Source organism: Psittacula echo, assembly GCF_963264785.1.
Source record: "Psittacula echo genome assembly, chromosome: 11".
Lineage (NCBI taxonomy): Eukaryota > Metazoa > Chordata > Aves > Psittaciformes > Psittacidae > Psittacula > Psittacula echo.
Window position 1 is genome coordinate 6,303,730 of NC_137746.1, and position 19,493 is coordinate 6,323,222.

General features: G+C 48.4%; 1 protein-coding gene across 1 annotated transcript in view; it reads right to left on the bottom strand.

Annotated features, from left to right (window-relative positions):
* Nucleotides 1–470: 470 nt before the first annotated feature.
* Nucleotides 471–19,493, bottom strand: part of FAT2 (FAT atypical cadherin 2) — a gene marked incomplete at both ends in the record, with an annotated part of 44,160 nt that continues 25,137 nt past the window's right edge. Inside the window, 14 exons of the mRNA XM_080627370.1 lie at nucleotides 471–1,003; nucleotides 1,788–2,380; nucleotides 3,652–3,805; nucleotides 6,059–6,500; nucleotides 9,777–9,922; nucleotides 10,675–11,482; nucleotides 12,540–12,737; nucleotides 13,386–13,529; nucleotides 14,192–14,329; nucleotides 14,595–14,809; nucleotides 16,123–16,512; nucleotides 17,298–17,531; nucleotides 18,274–18,427; nucleotides 19,054–19,250. Of these exons, the coding sequence (XP_080483496.1) occupies nucleotides 471–1,003; nucleotides 1,788–2,380; nucleotides 3,652–3,805; nucleotides 6,059–6,500; nucleotides 9,777–9,922; nucleotides 10,675–11,482; nucleotides 12,540–12,737; nucleotides 13,386–13,529; nucleotides 14,192–14,329; nucleotides 14,595–14,809; nucleotides 16,123–16,512; nucleotides 17,298–17,531; nucleotides 18,274–18,427; nucleotides 19,054–19,250 (4,346 nt within the window). The remainder of the gene's footprint in view (nucleotides 1,004–1,787; nucleotides 2,381–3,651; nucleotides 3,806–6,058; nucleotides 6,501–9,776; nucleotides 9,923–10,674; nucleotides 11,483–12,539; nucleotides 12,738–13,385; nucleotides 13,530–14,191; nucleotides 14,330–14,594; nucleotides 14,810–16,122; nucleotides 16,513–17,297; nucleotides 17,532–18,273; nucleotides 18,428–19,053; nucleotides 19,251–19,493) is intronic.

Consider the following 19,493-nt stretch of genomic DNA (forward strand, 5'->3'; position numbering starts at 1 on the left):
ATGCAAGACCTCGGAGCCAGAGCAGGGTAGCTCTGCTATCCCACGTGGGGCATTCCCAGGCTGTGCATCATTAGTCCTTTTGCACCTTCTCCACCATGACTGCTGCCATACCTGCAGTGCTTGCCCTCCTCCTCCTCATCATCCCTGCGGCCAGGGAGCCTGGGGTGGGAGAAGGTGGCATGCTGTGGTCCTGCATGGTATCTGAGGAAGTCCCCTTGGCAAGGAGGCAGGTTAGTCATTGGCATCCCAGGAGCATCCTCTGTGTCCAGGCAGTGGCTGGAGCATTTCCCCTGCATTTCCAGCAGAAGCACAGTGTGGGGAAAGATCCAGCCAATTTACACCCCAGCCATGCACGGGGAGATGCTGCAAAGTGGGGGGGACACATTAAACCCCCTTGAGCAGCATGTACCAGCCCCCTGCACACTGTTCTGCACGGAGATGCGCTTCTCATCCCAAGCATGAGCCCCCTGTTAAAACATCACCTCCTCACAGCTCCCGTAGTCGCTCTCCACCATGTCAGAGCCCTCGTAGTTGGGGGGTGGAAGGGGCTGTGCTCGGATGCTCGGCTGGTGGCCAACCTCGCAGTCTGCATATGAGGGCTGGGCCACGCTCAGGCGCATGCTCACCCGCTTGTACCCGGGGTCGGGCTGGTACGGGACACCCTCGCCCTGCACCAGTTGTGCTGGGTAGTAGCTGATGGCCGTGTATTCGTTCTGGCACTGGGAGGCTCCCATGTCCACGGGGCCGAGCGGCAGGAAGTCCTCCAGGTTCTGGTTGCTGTAGCGGGGCGGGATGGGGGCCCGTTTATTGCTCTGGTCCAGCGGGAAGGGGAAGCCTCCATAAAGAGTGACCGGTTCCGTGTCTGCTGGTGGAGGAGGAGGTGGGGGAAGAGGAGGGTGGGAGGAGGATGCTGGGGGGCCTTGAATGATCTCGTAATGGGAGTACTCCTGCACGTCTGATGACAGGTACCGGGGGGGCCAGTAGGTGGTTTCTGCTGGGTAGACTGGAATAAAACAGAGTTGTGTTAGCTGCAGCTCAAGCTGTTGTTTTCCCTCTCCTGCCCTCCCGCTAATTACTTCTGTAGACTGAGCCTGCAGGAGATGTGGCAACCAGGGAAGAGAGATGTGGGGCCAAAGGAGTTGTAATTACTGCTTTGGGAATCAAGGGGACTGCTGTGCTGAAGCAGTGTTCCCACCAGCCTCCAGCCACCCACTACTCTAGCATCCAAAAGACACACTTAGCGTGCCATTCGCATGCAGGAAGCATCCATTGGATCTCTCCTTTCCCTGTAGTTACTCTTGTGACCCCTCTTCTAACAGTGTACATTGGTGATGAATTCCTGCATGGAGAGAAAGCAGTAACCTTGCTGTCCAGAGCCACACAAGGTGTTTCCTTGAGGGTGTGATCCCTCTGCCTAGAAACTGATGCAAATGCCTCCACAAAAACTCACACTGACTTTTAGGATCTTAAGTTTTTTCTTCTTAACTTAATAATTCTCTTTTATGGGGTCTTTTGAGCCAGGATGTGTGGGAATCCAGGCTATGCCTTAATGTTTTCCCTGCTCATTGCATATGAGATTGAGGAGATTAAAGCTGAAAACTGGGATGTACTGGTGAGCCAGGAGGGAGGAACCAATAGAGGATCCTACAGCAGGGCTTGGGCGCCATTTGCCTGTGCTTTTGCCTGGCTTTAACCACCACTGTTGGTCCCTCATTTGTGCAAACCTTAGATCCACTTCACAAGGGGAAGAGGGATGTGTAAGAGCAACAAAAATCAGTGCTACTGACCCATCTCCTCCCTGGCCCAAGTGCACTTGATGAAGGACTCGTTGTCGGAGTTGGAGGGGGGTGCAGCAGGGGGCAGGTTGGGTGCCACACTGCACACGATGGTACCCCGGTGCTTCGGGGCATTGGCCGAGTTGAAGGTGACGAATTCGGGGGTGCTGGTGGGCTTGTGCTGCTCCGGTGTGCCCCGGTCCAGGTTGTTGTGCGCTGCATCGCTGAGGATGTTGAGCTCGATGGGTGGCACGGCTTGGGTGCCCACACCTACGCTCTTGGAGAACTCGCTCTTGGAGAGCAGGTCGGGGTCCTCCCTTGCCACGGGCTTGTGTGCCTTGGCCCGGTGGCGATAGCGCTTGCGGATGAACACGAAGGCCACGGCCAGGATGGCCACCCCCACCACACCGGCCACAATCTCTGCTATCTCCTCAGAGCCCACTGCCCACTGTGTGGGCACGATGGCCGGGGTGATGATGGGCTGCGTGCAGTAGTCCCCCTGGTAATCTGATGGGCAGATGCAGTGCACCGAGCCCTGGGTGCTCACGCAGCGCCCGGAGTTTCGGCATGGGTTGTCTTGGCATTCCTCGGCCAGCTTCTCGCACCTGTAGGAAGAAGATGGAGACAACCAATGTCAGCCTGGAGACGCAGCTAAAACCCTGGTATCCTACTCAGGAGTCTGACTTATACCACCTAAGGATGCTCCATCCTTATCTGCTCTCCCTCCCTAGGTTTGTCCTACCTGAATCTCCTGGCAGAGGGCTGTGATGCTTGTGTGTAAAATGATGCTTTTTAGGAGAATATGTTTTACAGAGGGTTCAATTTTTCAGTCATATGCAACAAATTAAAATGGGGGTGTCCTGCTTCAGAGGAGTATTTGGACATTCTAGGGATAACACTGCATAGAGAGATGCTCTTCTCCTTTTAAATTAGGGAGCGCAGGGACACTCTGAGGTGTACTAATTTCTTATGATGTCTCATGTCCTTCAAGCTCTGGGGTTTCAGGATGATCTGTGAACGTTTGCAGGTTGCAGCAAACAGTTGGGGAAAATCTATCCTGAGAAGTGGTGATGGGCACCCTTGTTGGACAGGTTTTGGCATCTTAAGGAGCTGCAGAACCGGGACTGAATTTCTGACTCTGTCCTGTTTCACCCCACACAACCTAAAAGTCCCCCAATAGTATAGGGAACCTTTCCTTCCAACAATGACGATCTCCGCCTGCTAGGGGGAATATGCAATGCTCTGTTGGCTTTCCTTCCTTTTTATCTTGTTACTGAACAAACTGTGAGGTGTGGGCTCCTCTTTCTAAGTGTTTTTGGGACGTGTGAGCTGTGGTGCAACACCACAGGCTGAGGCTGGACAACCGGGGATTTCAGGTATCACACTGCCACCTAATGCCCAGTTTTTAGTGGACTACACGCTTTTTGTTCAAGAGCTGCACGGAGAATCTCTGCCTCTGCACTGATTCAATTACCCAGTGTTCACCCTGGGTAAATGAGGCAGAGAGATGAGCTGGATGTGATGCTGTTTGAGCCTGTGCTGGACATCCCTCATCATGCTGGGCTGGAGGCAGGACAGTGCGATTGGAGGGGCATTCAAAGCATCTGTGAGAAGAGGAAGTCGTCTTTTTTCCCGTCCTGATCAGAGGAGATGGGCACAGACGGGCAGTGACCACTTGATGGCAGAGCTGTTTATGTCCCGGTCTGCTCAGCTCCGCCTTTATAGACGCTTCCCTGCTCCAGTGCTCAGGTACATGCAGTTTGCATCCCAGTGCCTGGACCCGGTGAGCTCCAGAAATGTGCAACGGTTGTTGGTAGAGGTCATGTTTTCACCCACCATGGGAAATCACCCATCCCAAAGCCTTCCTGGAGCTTACCTTTCGCCCAGGTACCAGTCAGGGCAGTGGCAGGAGTACCCTGTGGCAGACAGGGTGCAGGTTCCCCCATGCAGGCAGGGCTTGGACTCGCAGGGACTGTCCCCGAGCTCACAGCGCTCACCGGAAAACAGCCCAGGACAGATGCAGGTGTAACCTGGAGAGGGTGAGAAAGTGCCATATAGAGACCACATCCTGATGGAAGAGCTAGCAAGAACAGGAGGAGCAGGTACCTGCTGCTGCAGAAGGTGCTATGGGGCACCCAAGCCATCCGTATGGAAGGCTGGTGGGTGCATTATAGGACCCGAAGTGGTTGCTGGAGGAGGGGTTACTTTGGGGCAATGCAATGGCACTGGAGAGCTATTTAAGCGACAAGTAAACCCTGTCCTCTCCTGACGGACCCTTTCCTACCAGGGATGCATTCAGGGCACAGCTTCAATGCATGGAGAAGCTAGGGGACAGATTCAGCTTAAAGGAAGGGGAGCCTGGCTGGCTGATTCATGGTTTCTGACTCTGCTAAATGCAATCCTCTGTACCTTATTGTTCTCTGAAGCGTTTAGTCCTGTGAGTTCGCGTGGTATGAAGTGCCTGTCTCAACATGTCAGGTTTCTCTTGCCTACAGGAGGTGTCTGCTCACAGCCAGAGAGAAACCCTGCATAGCTGGGGACTCAGAGGGGGCTGCAGCTGTTTAAGGTAGCCCTAAGCATGGGAATGTCCCTGGCTGTGCTGAGCTCCTGCTAATTGCTCGGCTGCTGGTGCCACATGGGAAGTTCAGAGTTTCCACCTTACAGCATGCTTGAAAAGTGCTATTCATCGACAGGTTAACCATCCCTGCTTTAGAGAACAGGGTGAACACAGATCTGTTCCCACACGTGTGTTAGCGGTTGTACAGCAGGGACATGCTGATGTTCATGCTGCAAGTGCTGGACTTTGCCTATGGGGCTGCGTGTGCCCAAACACGTGTTCCCGTGTGCAGGGGTTCACACGTGTTGGCCCCTGTGGTCCTGAGCGCTGTGGTTGATGTGGTGCTGGTCTGGCTTTGACCCCTTCCGCATGGATGCGTTCTCATGCGGCCACGTGGCGCATCCGGGCTCTCCTGCGCGGACGTGTCTTTGCCTGTGCCGGTAATCCCACACCTGAGATCCCTGCACAGAGCTTTGCATAACCTTGTACTGTGCACCTGTGGTCCATAGCAGGGAGCCTGCAGTGCTCAAGGCAGGCAAGCACCTTGCAGACTAAATGTCCCTTGAGCATCCCCTTCCCTGCAGGAACGTGCCCTGCGTGTTTCTGCCTGGGGCCATGTCCCATGGGCTCTTTCCTGGGTGGTTGGGCCATTTGCAGAAGTTGATCACCTTGGAAGGAAACTATGCAAAGAGCACTGGATGGTTATTAGATTATTGGTGAATGACTGGTTTCCTCCTCTTCGTTCCCATTGTACACTCTCTACAAAGCAAGCAGGTGATGCTTTGACTTAGAGCAGAGAAGAGTTTTCACCTCGTAGGCTTTGAGCCCCTTCCATCACAGCCAGAGGGGTTTTCAGTGCAGAGGGTCTGCAGGCTAAGGTGAGGTGTGATGCCAGCCAGGCTAACTGTTCAGTACAGATGTACCTCGTGTCAAACAAGTTCACCTGAACCAGGCAGCTGCTGAGTAGGCAGGGCTGGGAATCTTGTTCCCAGAGGCTGCGGGCAGAGCAGGAGGAGGTGTGCTCCCTCCTCTGTCCTTGCTTGCTCGCCAGGCAGGGTGTGGGATTTGGCAATGGACCCAAAGAGCATAGAGCTCCAGGAGGAGCTTCTGCCCCACGAAGCAGCCTGGAAAACACCCCTCTGCCTGTCTGATGCAGCTTGCTGCAGGGAGCCCCCCTGATGGGGGGAATGGGGCAGTGATGAGGTTGTCTTGGGCAGAGCCTGGTATCAAACCTCTGTTGAGCACATGCACCCTGTGTTGGCCTGAGACTCTTGGATTTGAGCTTATGGTTTTCCCATATCCCTTCCCATAGCCCTGAGGAGTCACTGACTGCAGTGGGAATAGACCAAGATCTTGTCTTATTTCTGCCCAGATACCATTGCTGCATGATCCCATCTTGCCTGATTCCAGCTTTGCTAAAGGCTCCTTAAGCAAAGAGGATGCAAAGGGGTGGGTGGAATTTCTATTTGCATCTGAGTTTTTGGCAGGGCTGTGCTCTCTTAGGTCATGCACACACCTTAGAAACACCCTCCTGCCCTCCTGGCCATGGTCCCATTGGTGAGAGCCAGGATGATGATCTTGTATCCCCCAACTGCTGCTGCTCTGAGTCAGCTATCACTTGAGGTCCCCCTGGACCTCTTATTCTCCTTGTAATGAACAGGTTACATCTTCCCCTCCCCTCACTACTTATAGCCCTCCTATTGCTCTGTGTGGGATGTTCACGTACCTCCTCCATGAGTTTCGGAGCACATCCCATTGTTGAGGCATGGGTTGCTGCTGCAGGCACCAGTGGGGGAGCAACACTGCTTTATCCCCACCTCCTCCATGACTTCCTTTGATTGCCCTTTCCCAGGCAGGAGAACCACTTCTCTGCCATTGATCGCAACCACGTCCAGGCAGCCCCTGAACCCCCACATGACTCTCTGGGACTGGGGTGAGTGCCGGAGGCCCCCAAAAAGCAGGTCTCGTCTGCCCCGGGACACACTGCAGGTCGCTGGCAGCTGGAGAGAGGCATTTCCAAGGCCATCGATGAGCAGGCGGACGGACGTGTTCTTCACCTCCAGGAACACCGAGTGCCACTCGCCATCGCTCACAAAACGTGAGGAGGAGAGGTTCCCGGTGTAGTTTCCCTGGCAGCTGTACCCAAGCTGAGGCACTCCATTAACCATCTGCAAAACACATCCCAGAAGGTACGGTTATAGCTGTGATACAAGTACCTGTCTTCACAGAGGCTTTCAACACTTCCGTGTTCCCCTCTCTCCCTGCCTAAGCATCGAGAGTCAAGATGAATCCCAACTTTCAGACTCCAAGAATAACCAGCTGCCCAAATCAGCCCCCTTCACTGATATTAAGCTATGTGTGGGTCAATTAAAGCCTGTTTAAGTGACTGCAACCTCCTTTATGTTGCAAAACATCTTCATCTCTCTGGCACAATTTCACCCACGGTCCTTCCATGCAACCTTTGGCCAGTGTGCAAGAAAGGAAGCTTATCTTTCCAGATAACAAGGCTCAGAGCCATGTGATCATAGTCCTGCTTGCCTCTTTTCTCCTCCTCCTGAGCCTAATCAGAGCCCCAGTATTGAGACTATTCATCACCAGTCACAGATGGACTCTTGTTCTGGGCAACATGGTATTTATTCTGTTCTCACTGTCTTGTTAGTAGCGGGAAAGGTGGTGGAGCAGTTGCCCCTTTGGCATGGATGAGGGTGCTGAAAGGACATCGTTGAGGAGGAGCACTGGCAGCTATTTCTGGAGGAAGCAAGGAAGAATTGAGAGGCAGAGAAAGGAATTACTGTTGTACCCTGCTCCTGACCAGTATGCTGGAAAGCCAAGCCAAAGCCGCTGATAGGTATTGCAATCTTATCCTTGATCTCCAGTAGATAGGAGGGAGACAAGAGTTGAGCTGCTGGAAGTGAACCACACCACTGTCTTCTGCATTAAACTGGGGCATCAGAAATTCTTATATGCGGCCCAAGATTAATCTTTCAGGGTTTCAGGGTGAAGTCAGTGGTAAATCTCTTTCACTTTTTTCTCCCAACTGCTTTGTTGATAAAACCTCTCTCTTACAGAAGCCAAGAGCTTTTGGAGAAGGAGAAAAGAGATTGAATAAAACATTCATGGAAAACCTGCAGAGCTTGCTACGTAACATCAAGCAATTAATCCCAGGCAAAAGATCTCCTTGGGGATATTAGAGTCAGAGAGGAGTGGTGATGCTTGGTAGAGGCCCGAAGAGGAGGAGAGGTTGTGTGCTACACTGAACTCCAGGGGAACCTACATATGATATGATGGGGCTGCTCTGGAGGAGTCAAAAGCAGAGCAGGACAATAGTTAGCTCTTAAAGAAGACCATAATATAAATAAATCCCACTTGGAGAAGAGAGCAACCGTTGAAGGGAGGAAGAATTATGTGCAGTTGGCACATGCCATGGAAGGGCCTCAGGGCAACATGTGTGTAAATCTCTTTGCACAATTGGCAAGCACACTGGAGAGCTTTGCCACTTCTCTATCTGGAGGAACATGATTTCACTTCAGATGGGTCTGTAGATTGGGCTTATCAATTTCTGGGGCTGGGAGATTAGTTCTCAGCTAACTCGATTCCCTGGAGCAAGAACTGATAGGTTGCCAAGTTTTTCCCAGCTTGCCTGGTTTGCCATCCTCTTCCTGCGATCTTATTTCTGCACATCAGGAGAGCTTAGTGATTGGAAGGGTGATGGTATGCATGCTGTTGGTAGAACTTGTCCTCTTCATCAAATCTACAAAGCATCAGTTCTGATTCTGTCAAAGCTTTGGCTCATGCCTGGAGTACTGCAGCCTACAAAGCTTACACTCTTGAGGGATTCCTTCAGTATCTTTCACGCCTGATGGTCTAGAAAAGGTTTGAACCCTGATATATTGTAAATAAAGTAAGTCAGGGAAGAAATAATTCACAGGCAACTTTCTGGTGAGACTTTTTGAATGCTTCCTATTGAAAAGCTTGTGGAGACATCTGGGTACAGATCATGGACACACTGAACACCACCAGTAACGAGCCTTTTCTCCCTTGACTCTGTGTGTTAGGTCTGGCTCAGTAGAGCTTGCTGCCATCTCAACCTTTCTGAGCACCATCTGGAGTTCTGGACTTCTTCTGCTGAACTACTTGGTAACTCTACTTCCTAGAGATGAGATAAGAAGCTAAAGACACTTCTTGAGAAGTTTTTCTCATCAGCCCTTTACAATACAGCTTAAAGTCACGCTTGGAGGGTACAGGATATAGGGGTGATGTTTCTCTGCTCTTGCTCTTAAGGAGCGATGGCTGTGTCCGCAGGAGCTTGCAATATGTACTGTGAGCAGGTCCCTGGGTTCAGCTGCTGTACAGCTCCCTGTTTGTGTGAGTCTTTTATAACAGCAGAAAGAAAAGTATTTAATTCTCCTGTGAGAAGGGATGAGCGAATTCGGGGCCAGTATGAACAATTCCAGGTAGGTTACAGTGTGTATAACTCAATGTGATTAGTCTCAGAGACAAATCTCTGTAAGCTGAGAGTATGTCCTATGACTGTGGTCTCCAGTTAGTCTGAATTTAATTGATGAGGAATATACAAAACCTCTATTCTTTAGTCATCTGCTTCTTTCCTCCTGTTGCCAAAGTGGAAGAGGGAGATGATCTTTGAATGCTGGATCGACTCAGTGTGCAGCCAGAGGGAGGAGAGCAATCAGACTGAAATGTTTCTGGCTCTGCGGGTGTCTTAAACAGTAAAACCACCTGAAGAAAGTGGTTGAAAAGAGTGGGGGGGTTGAGAAATGACATTTAAGGCTCCTGTTTTGTCTGTTCTGTCCATTATTGTAAAGGACCTTTAATTTAAGGTCCATTTGATTTGATGCATGACCTGACTGGCATATGCTCTGATGCAGGTAAAGGCGGTAATGATATTCCCAATCTCAGAATTCACCTGTACCCTCCTCATCTCTACCTTGTTACCCCAAGCCTCTAGCCCAGAGTAGCTGCCTCCCCTGTGTTGGATTGAACCATACTGTGGGCTGGCAGACAGTTAGTGTGTTCAGTGGGGGTTTAACTTCATTCCTAAGGTTTGGGAAGGAAGTTTGCCTTTTGCTATAGTGAAAGCAGACTGGTCTGGGAAAAATTCCACCTGGTAAATTCTTTGCCCTTAGAGGGGCGATAAGAGAGAAGGATGGAGAAGCAAAACATAAGGAAATATGACAATGTAGATTTATGATATTGGTGTATGCTGCCTTCACACCAGAGACTAGCACATGCGTTCACAGATGTAAAAAAGATTCACTAGTTGTAGTTGCAGCAACTGCCAAACTGTGCCTGGTTCTCACTTGATCTTCCCAAATCTCATATTTTAGCTACATGAATTACTAAGGGTACGTATTATTGCATCTTCTTTCTGTGATTCCTGTCCCTGAAGGAGTAAGGTTTTCTACACTGCCCATTGCAGTACATACCTCCAAAGTGGCATGGTCAGTCCCGTTAGCGTACAACACGACAGAGTGCAGCTGGTGGGTCTTTAGGCGAAAATGTATGTGCCAGGAGCCAATGTGTGAGTGCTGGTACCAAATGTAGCTGTGGCCCCCAAACCTCACAGCTGTTCCTGTAGGGAGAATGAGTGAAAGGTCTCATCTTTGTCATGCTTTGACACTATGGGCTCTATCAAGCCTTGCCTCTTTTCCCAGCTTGACATCCTAACTGTCCAGGAACAGCCCCATCCATGGCAACCCATGTACTGCATCTCCTACAGCTCCCATTTGGAGCTCCCTGTATTATTTAATCTATGTACTCGACTGTAAAACAATCCTGCAATAGCAGCCTGGCCATTTCTGTCTTATAGCACCTTCAAGCTGCTCTCAGTGTGGTCTACAACACCCTTGAATATCCTTACCCTTAATAGGTTTTTACATTATTCTATGGTATTCCCTACCATTCCTGCCCAAGTAATGCTAACCTCTGTTCCTGCTCCTTCCATTTATTTTTTGAACTATAGAGTGAGTACAACAAATACACTTTATCTGGCTTTCCTTGAATCTGTCAGTCTGTGCTTTGTTGAGCCTACAACAACACAGGAGCCCATAGATCACTGAGATTCATTACCTGCTAGGTATGAGTGACTTTTCCTAATGAGATAGATGCTGCTGCTAGTAAATGCTACAGGAGATTAATTTAAAACAAAACAAAAATCTATGTGAAACTTTCAAGCTCTAAGAGTCTAGATTTGTCTTTGAAATTGCAGCCAGAGTTATTAGTCATTGGGCAACTTGGAAAGTCCATGTGCTCTATAGTGTACTGAAGGAAAACACAATATGCCCAGGTTTGTAGGGCAGGACAGCAGCAGGAAGGATTGCTCACCATTGCAAGAGCAGATTTGCTCCAAGCTGTGCCGTGGGGTGAGAACACTGAGTCGGGCAGTGCTGTAAGTAGACATCATGCCTGGATCCAGCTGAATGGTTTCCTTGCAGACACGGTGGGCGCAGTCTGATCCATGGCATGGCACATGAATTGCTTTCTTCATCCGAAGACCAACAAGTTGGTCCATCTCCCCAGCCGACACAGTGATCTTATTAGCAAGGACCCGAGGCTCATACAAGGAGCCGTGTGGCTCTCCAACAGCCAACAGCAGGTCCACTCCATCAGAGGTAGCTGCAGGCTGTAAGCTGGCCATGTGGATGTTCTGGCGCCGGGTGACAAGGATGTTTCCCAGAAATCTCTGCAAATTGCGCCAGTGGTCCCCCACAAACTCCTCGGGGGAGAGATGTCGGAAGTGTAGCACCACTGCCTTGTCCAAGGCCTCCTGCGTGAAGCACCACACGTGGACATTGACGCTGGTGGTGGCTGTGAACGTGCCATCGCTGACTGTCACGTTCAGAAGATAGTGGCCATGGGGAAGCTTGTCCCCAGCAATGATCTTCCCATCTGCAGCCCCAACAGAGAAGAGTCCCTTCTGGGGCACTTCTGCCACCAAAGTGTACACGAGCGTGTCATGGGGGTCTCGATCCGTGGCATGGATCTTGCCCAGAACACCACCTCGGAAAGCTTCCTCGTTGGTGGTGATGAATATTTCCAGGGGAAGTGCTGAGGGGGCATACTGACTCTGCTCTGTCACTTGGATGTTTATAAACGCAGACGAGGACAGGGGAGGAATACCGCTGTCGGAGACCTGTCAAGGATAACAGAAGGATGTTATAGCCACATGCTGACTTACTGTCACCTCACCTGACTGGATGGGCTGATAAGGTCTTGTGAAGAAAGAGTGCCTTGCAGGTAGCAGTGGGTGGAAGCTGTCAGGCAGAAGGCTGGGAATGGAGAAGGAATGGGAAATAATGGCAGCATTGTTGGACCTCTGCCTGGAGATGGCCCCAGGGAAATTCCTTCCAGCATGGAGACTGATTGAGACCTTCTGTTAGTGGTGGGATCACACTCATTTCCGTGTGTGCTCATCATTAGCTCAGGCACACCTGAGCAGTTCTGATTTCCTGAGGTTTAATCATCTTTAGAGACATTGCCAACCTTTGGGGATCCATCCATAACTGAGCGTACAAAGCTACAAAGCAGTTATGCACATCAACACATTTGCTCACCTTCTGGACTATTTAAGCCCATCTCCCACCTGTGACAGTGTCTGTCTAGCATGAGCCAAGGAGCCTCAAAATAGAAAATGTGAATAATCAGATTATAGAATAAGTTTCTCCCTAATCTTAGGCAGTTGATGGTTGAGATTTATAATATAGTAGTACCTCGCTCTTAGAACAACTACTATTACTGAAGAAGTATGTATTTTACATGTTGTTATCCTTTTGTTTTGCTACTATTCTTACTGATAACACTGAAAAATAATTAATTCCCTCTGCAACAGTAGAAATCCTCTTTGAAGCATTTAAACAGCTTCTTAAATGACAAGGATAATTGGAGAAAGTTTGTAGGACCAGATCCAGGTAGAATGCTAGAATGATGCTGGGAAAAGCATCTAAGAAAACTGACAAAGTATTTCTCATTATCACATTATCTGATCTTATCAATGCAGAAGCTGCCCCCTGATTCTTGTGGGTAAACTGTGTGGAGAAATGAGCTCTGAGGTTGGTTCCAAGCTGCATAATTTGTGCCTGGATTGGATTTCTCCAAAGCCAGCAATGTTTCCGTCCAGCTGTGATCCTAATTTTGCTACTACTTAACCTAGCTGGGGGATCCAGATACCAGGACAGCAAAACAGGCTCTACCTGGACTTGTAGTAGGTACTGTTCCTTTATTCTTCTGTTCAGGACAGATGACGTTACCAGCAGACCATTTTGGGTGACATCAAAAGCTTTCCCGTCGTTGCCCTGGGTGATCTGGAATAAGTATGGTGGTCCATTTTCTGGGGAGTCTCTGTCACTCATAATCAGCTCCAGGACGCTGGTACCCACAGGAGCATTCTCCTGAAATGGAGAAAGATGTTAGTGGAGGAAAGCAAGCGAAGAGAAAAGAACCCACATAGAAATAAATCCTACACCCCATGTGCATCTCTGTTACACATAGACTTGAGACTCTTGCCAGCAATGGCAGAGACCTGGTGGTGGCAAGGAACTGCCTTTCATGGCATTACCTATGTGGTAGCTATGCACAGACAGTTGAATGGACGTCCTTTCTTTCCCCTTGAGTCATGCCAGCACAAGTACAGATGAAAGCATGTTTTGCCTTTCTTTCTGAGTACATACAGTTGTCTTGAGTCAAAGTGACAACTGGGCTGCATCTAGCAGACATGATGATGCTTGGCCATATGCTTGGGCCTGCTCTTTATGTTGTGGTGTAGACATGGTCAATTGCAAGCCAGAAAGGGGCTGCAGGTCAGGCTCAGAAAGTGTGAAAACCTCTGCACTGAAAGGACAGGAAGTGTCTGAAACTATTGGAAAGAGAAAATGGCATCTGTTGGCAGAATATCTGCCCCTGCAGATGCTACCCGTTCCTTGTGGCAATAAGCACAATGCAACAGCATGCTTCATCATTGTGTCACCCCTCTGCAGCCCATGCGTGAGTACCTTAGTACCCTGAGATAGACTTGGAGAACAAACCAGCTCCTGGCTTACCTGCACCACCACACTGTAGTTGAGCTGGAAGAACCGGGGAGGGTTGTCGTTGACATCAGACACGTGGACACGCACAGCAACATCGCTGAACTGGGCAGGGTGGCCGTTATCCATGGCTCGAACGGTCAGGGAATAACTGGGGATCTGGAGGATTTGTAGTGCATGATTACTTGGAGAAATGGAGGAATGGTGGGGTTTTTATGTTGATTTACTTTGCTGCAGCTTGTGAAATGCGTGAGGCCATGCACTGCGCCATGACAATAGCTTTGCCCTTGGCTAAGGCTCTGCATCCATAAATCTCAAAGCACTTTGGAAAAGAAAATCAGCCTCACCATAGTTTTGCAGAGAAGGAAAACAACTTGCCAAAGACGGATGAGACCAAGCTGGGTTAACATTTGTTAGTAGCGGTTTGAGCTGCTACTGTTTTGAATGAGAGATGTCCAGATGACCTTTCCATCTCTTACCTGTACCTGTTTTCTGTAATGCTCTGATGCAGAGAAGCAGAAACCAACCATGTTGCTTTCCAGTTTGGGGTTGACTGTCACCCAACCAGCCTGAAGTACCAGTGGAGCAGACCAAAGACCAGAGTTGTGACCACTGAAGGCTGTATTGCCTTCCCTAAAGCCTAGCCTTCCTACAGCAGTATCTATGAGTCCAGAAAATGAACGAATGAAAGGCTTGTCTTCTGCTTACAGTATTATGAATAGATCATTCAGAAAACAGGAGGTAACTGAATACACTTTGCTCCCTCAGTCTTTTGGGGCACATCTGGTTTAGCCTTCCTGTTCCCATTCTGTTGAACTCACCTCCTCCCTGTCCAGATGCTTGGCAATGCTGATTTGCCCGCTTTTGGGTTGAATGGCAAAGTGTCCCAGTGGGTTCCCTTCCACAATTGAGTATGTGATCTGATTGTTCATTGCTCCATCCAAGTCATCAGCTGACACCTGTTAGGAGAAAAAAAGCTAGAATCCTTGGCCAAATAGGTCCTTGCCATGGAGGAATGGGAGCAGAACCCCGTTTGTTATTTACGGATATTGGTTTGAGCTTGTCTCAGTTGAAGAGGAAGAAGGAAAGTGGCTTACATAAGTGTCATTCATTAGTTTTTTTTCAAGACCAAACTTTTGCTACAACAAGCAAAAGTAAAGTGCAAAAGAAGAGTAAATAATGCATAGCACAAGTAAAACAATAGGTAAAGGTTCGTGATCATACCGTGAGGATGATTTCTCCAACTGCAACATCCTCCCGGATATCAGCAAAGTAAGGGTCTTGAACAAACTCTGGTGCATGGTCATTGATGTCGGTTATGTTGATCACCACCATGGTCACATCGCTGAGAGAAGCTGAGCCCTTCCTCGTGCCCTCAATGGATAAGTAATACTCATGACTTGCTTCAAAGTCCAAGCTCCCATTTATGTATAAGGCACCTGCGTTGGCAGACAGAAACAAAAGGACAGAAGATACTTTGAATGAATGGCACATAAGGTTTCTTGGAATACTGGATATATAGAGATGAATGTCAAACTGCCAGCTGAGAAGGTGCTGGCTAACTTTGACCTCTTCTGGTTAAGTCAGAATACTGAGAGTCATGGCATTCCTTAATACAAACTCTAATTGAACTGATTCCGTCATAACCTGCCTCACTCTGGTATCAAGTGAAAGAAACTTTAATTCTGGAATGTCTACAAAAATCCTGATTGGAAGAGATCTGGGATAAAATAGAGTGAGAGTTCAACAGTGCTATTGAAAGCTGTGATCAAGGCAGTAGTAGACAATCACTCAACTGTGTCATAGGTAGGATGAAAAGTTGTGCGATGTAGATACAGAGCTGACCAGGAGAAAAAGGTGTGGAATGAGATGCTGTGATTTGTGAGGCTAGAGATGCAACATTGAAAGAAGGTTTTTAATATAAAAAAATGAGAGAAGAACATATACTGTAGACATAAAGCAGAAGTGATAAAAAAGAAGGAGGTGACAGAATGTGCCTGTGTATTTTGATGCTTTCCTGGGTTCAGCACTGAAACTGTCACAAAACTATTCTCTGGAAATGATATTGTTCTGTTTCTTGTAAGATGTACAAACTAACACGAAGATTGGTGTGGAAATATTAACAAGAACCTTGGGGGCAGAGAAGCTGAGGAAGGCACCGTGGATGAGGATGCTGCAGCCAAGGGCAGAGGGCCATTGATGCAGCCAAGGACTTGTTTCAGGGAGCTAACATTGGCCTATAGATAAGAGTTCTTGTCAGACTGCTGTGCAAACAGAGCAGCGCTTTATTTGGCTAGTAAACCTGGCTCAGCACTTGCTCGTGGTTAACAGGTTGGGATTATCCACATTCACTGAGCACTATTAAATAAAGCTGCCTGTTAACCTGGGCTGCAGGTTCCTTGTGGGACCAAGATGGAGAGGCTTTAAAATGAAATCACCTTCTCCTACATTTTGAAGTGGAAAAATTTCCCCATCCAGTTCTCCATGTATTTCTCATTCCCATGGACCTGTTTCATGTTCCAGAAATATAACAGGACTCTTTCCATTGATTTCAGTAAGATTTGGATCACTGCTTAAATGACTTAGCTGACAAAATTTAGGGTAGACGACTGTATTCCCTACCCTTGTGGTGGGCAGAGGCAGAGAAGAGCAGACATGCAAGCCAAATGGAGAAGAACCAGAGAAGACACATATAAAGACAGCCTTTGATGTTGGGTCAACCTGGACCTGCTTAGGCATGAGATTGTCTTACCTGTGTTTGAGTTGAGCTGGAATTTCCCATGATCATTGCCATTCACAATTTCATACTTGATCTCTGTGTTTTCTGCATTGTCCCTTGTCAAGGCTGACAAATTGAGCACCTCTGTACCCACAGCCACGTCTTCTTTTACCATGGCCATGTATTCAGGGGCCAGGAAAACAGGCAGATACTCATTTAGATCCACAACGGAGACAGTGACAGTGCCAAGAGCAGAGAGGGGCTCCGGGGTGCCCCGGTCGGTAGCACAGACTGTCAGCTCAAACGCTGAGTGCTGCGAATCCTTCAGAGGCTTTTCCAGACGGATCACCCCTGTGGTTTCCTCAATTGAAAAGTGTCCATTGGCAGAGTCAGACAGAGAATAGACCACCTCAGCATTGAGACCTGGAAGGATAAGGACAGGCTGCATTAATTCATAGGTAGGAATGCTGATGGGTTTATTTATTTATTTTTTAACTATTAGGACTATGTGCACTTAATGGCCTTAAATTCCTAGGGAAAATGGAGGCTGTATGAACATCAGATGTGTTCCTGCCCATTTGTAGGTACAGACATCTAGCCACCCTGACCACCATCCATCAGTATCACCTGTCTGCGTTTAATGGTGCTTCCCATTTTTAATTTCCTTGATTTTAAACATAATTTCCCTTCATATCTGCTTCCAAAGCAGATAAATAGGATCTTGCTTCTCTGTCACTGTAAATTCGATCTCTGCTGGAGAGGTTTACTAAAGTTGACTTACCTATGATTCTGAGAATCCTTTTGTCTTCACAAGGACCTCTCCATCCATATCATTTACATTATCCAGATTTAAAGCTCCTTTTTCCTTGTGATGCTCATTCTCAACCTCTATCTTTACTAAAGCTTCTGTCCAGTTTGGGTTCCAGACAAATTGTGTGTGACAGTTTGCAATGGGGATCAGTTACAGTCACTGAGCATGTGCTCAGTCTATCTTTGCATGTTTCTACAGATATTGTGCTACTTACAGGGTCACAGAAATGCTGATGCCAGCCTGCTATTCAAGAACATGTCAGCAATGAGATCCAGGCACATCTTCGCCAAGATTCAATCATCTATGCCCATCGCTGTAGCCCTTCCCTAGGCTTCAAAAGTTTCTATTCAGGATGAAAGATGAACTCTACTAAAAAGTAAATCCCGTTCTGACTCACCTTCATCAAGGTCTCTGGCAGCAACCACGGCGATGGGTGTCTTTGTTGTGGTGTTGTCAAAAACAGCCACAGCACAATGACTAGGGAAGAATTTTGGTGCATTGTCATTTGTGTCCTCTACAATCAGTGTTATATCTGCCTGGCAGGAACGGCCTCCACCATCAGTTGCTTTGGCAACAAGATGGTACACAGGTTTCTGTTCACGGTCAAGAGGTGCAGATGTGGTCAGCTCCCCTGTTGGAAAGAATAGGAGATGGTCTTGTCTCCTGCAACTGCAGCCGCAGCCTAGGAGAGCTCAGAGAGGTTCAAGCACGCTGCCTCCCTGACTGAACCGTGGGAGACAACAGACAGGGTTTGAACATTTGTAATCCAGCTAATAGCACTGATGTGTCCACACCACATTGCTCGGGGCTATTCTCGGATCACTGCCAGCCACTGCCCTGGCAGGGCTTGGCACGGGGAGTCCTGCAAGTTGGGCTGAGCTTCATGCAAGAGATGTCATCATGGGATAAAAGTGCTCGTATATAAATTGTACTTCTAAATGCCTTTATAAACCCCACTGCACTAAGCTTTCTGCAATGGAATTAACCCCAAGTGATCTCTAGAATGATCATCATGTCTCTTTGGGCAAATATACTGTCCAAGAACTGATAAAATGTTTCTTAGAATTCAGAACTTGTGTCTTTGGCTCAAGCCAAATACTTGCTGATCTCTCCTCCTTGAGACCTGGCTGTTAGCAGTAGTGCCAGCCCTTCATTTTAACAATGCCAATATTTGTAAAGAAAGCCAGCAGGAAGATGCAGAGCTCCCTCTCTTCTACATCATACTGCAATAAACCTGCCTGTTTGCCATTCCATCCTAGCTTGGGAGACCTGGAATGAACAGTCCTTTTGTTTGCTCAAGAGGAGGTAACTGTTGAGCCACTCTTGGGAGTGGGTGGGGAAGAGGATAAAAGCATCCTTTGCCCTGCTCTCACCTGTATGTGGGCCTAGCCGGAACTCCTCTGCGCCAGGGCCATGGAGGCTGTATGTTATCTGGGCATTGCTGCCAACGTCGGGGTCAGTTGCTGATATCTTCAAAATGAAAAGACCTGGCAGAGCATCTTCAGAGACTCTCCCAGTGTAGAATATCTGGTAAGGACAAAGCTGTCATTGGCTTCTGAGCTATCTCCAAAATACCTTCATCCCATATAGGGGGGAACGGACTAGCAGAAGCTTTGCAGAGAAGGATGAACCATGTGGTTTATAGGGGAACACAATGTGCCTCACTGCTGGCTGCTGGGGTGTGGCTGGACCAGTGAGCTCATTTCACACAAGCCTTTGAATCTCCTTTGGGAAGTAACCACATCTGTTCTTTCTCACCATGGGTAACATCCGTACCAGCGATCAGCCCTCTACAGTAACAAAACTCCTGATGGGAATCTCTCAGCTAAGCAGGATATAAAACTCAGTAATTTACATGCCCCTACCCAGGAGGCTTCCTGGCATTGTTTATCTCCAAAAATTATCCTTCATAATGCTTAGGCGCTCACTTACTGCTGGCAAACATGCTTGGAGGCTAGATTTAATGTTCTCACTTGACATGCAGCTTAATTAAAATTGCTAAGTATAATCAAAGCAACAGGATCGTGTGAGAAGAATTATGACAAGCCAAACCCTCTTAACATGCTCTTATTGTTCTTTCTTCCTTGCTACTGTGTTCTCTCCTTCCCAGACTCTCCCCTTGTGCCCCCAGTGTCCCAGGACATATGTCTTACCTGGCCACACTCAGGGCTGTTGTCATTGATATCCAGAACAAAAACTTCTACTTCAGTGGTAGCCTGAAATTTCCCATCAGAGGCCATAACCTTGAGGAGGTATTTCTCTGTATCTTCTCTGTCCAGAGGCTTCTTGGAAGAAATTGTCCATTCTCCCTCAATTTGGTTCACTGTGAACTGCCCCAGTACATCTCCGTCTAGAAGGAGACAGAAGGGAAGAAAAAGGTGTGTTTAAAGTGCTGAAAATCAGAAGTGGTAAGGAAAGGGGTTATAGATGTGTCCACTGCTGGTCCCTTAGGAGACATGGAGGGCTTGCAATGGTGACACAGAATGGGCACTGGTGTTGTATCAGGCTGGTGAGGAACATTGGGTCTTCCTCACTGCACGGCTGAGAAATACCCTGCCTGTTTCTGTTATTCACTATCTGCATATTACACTGG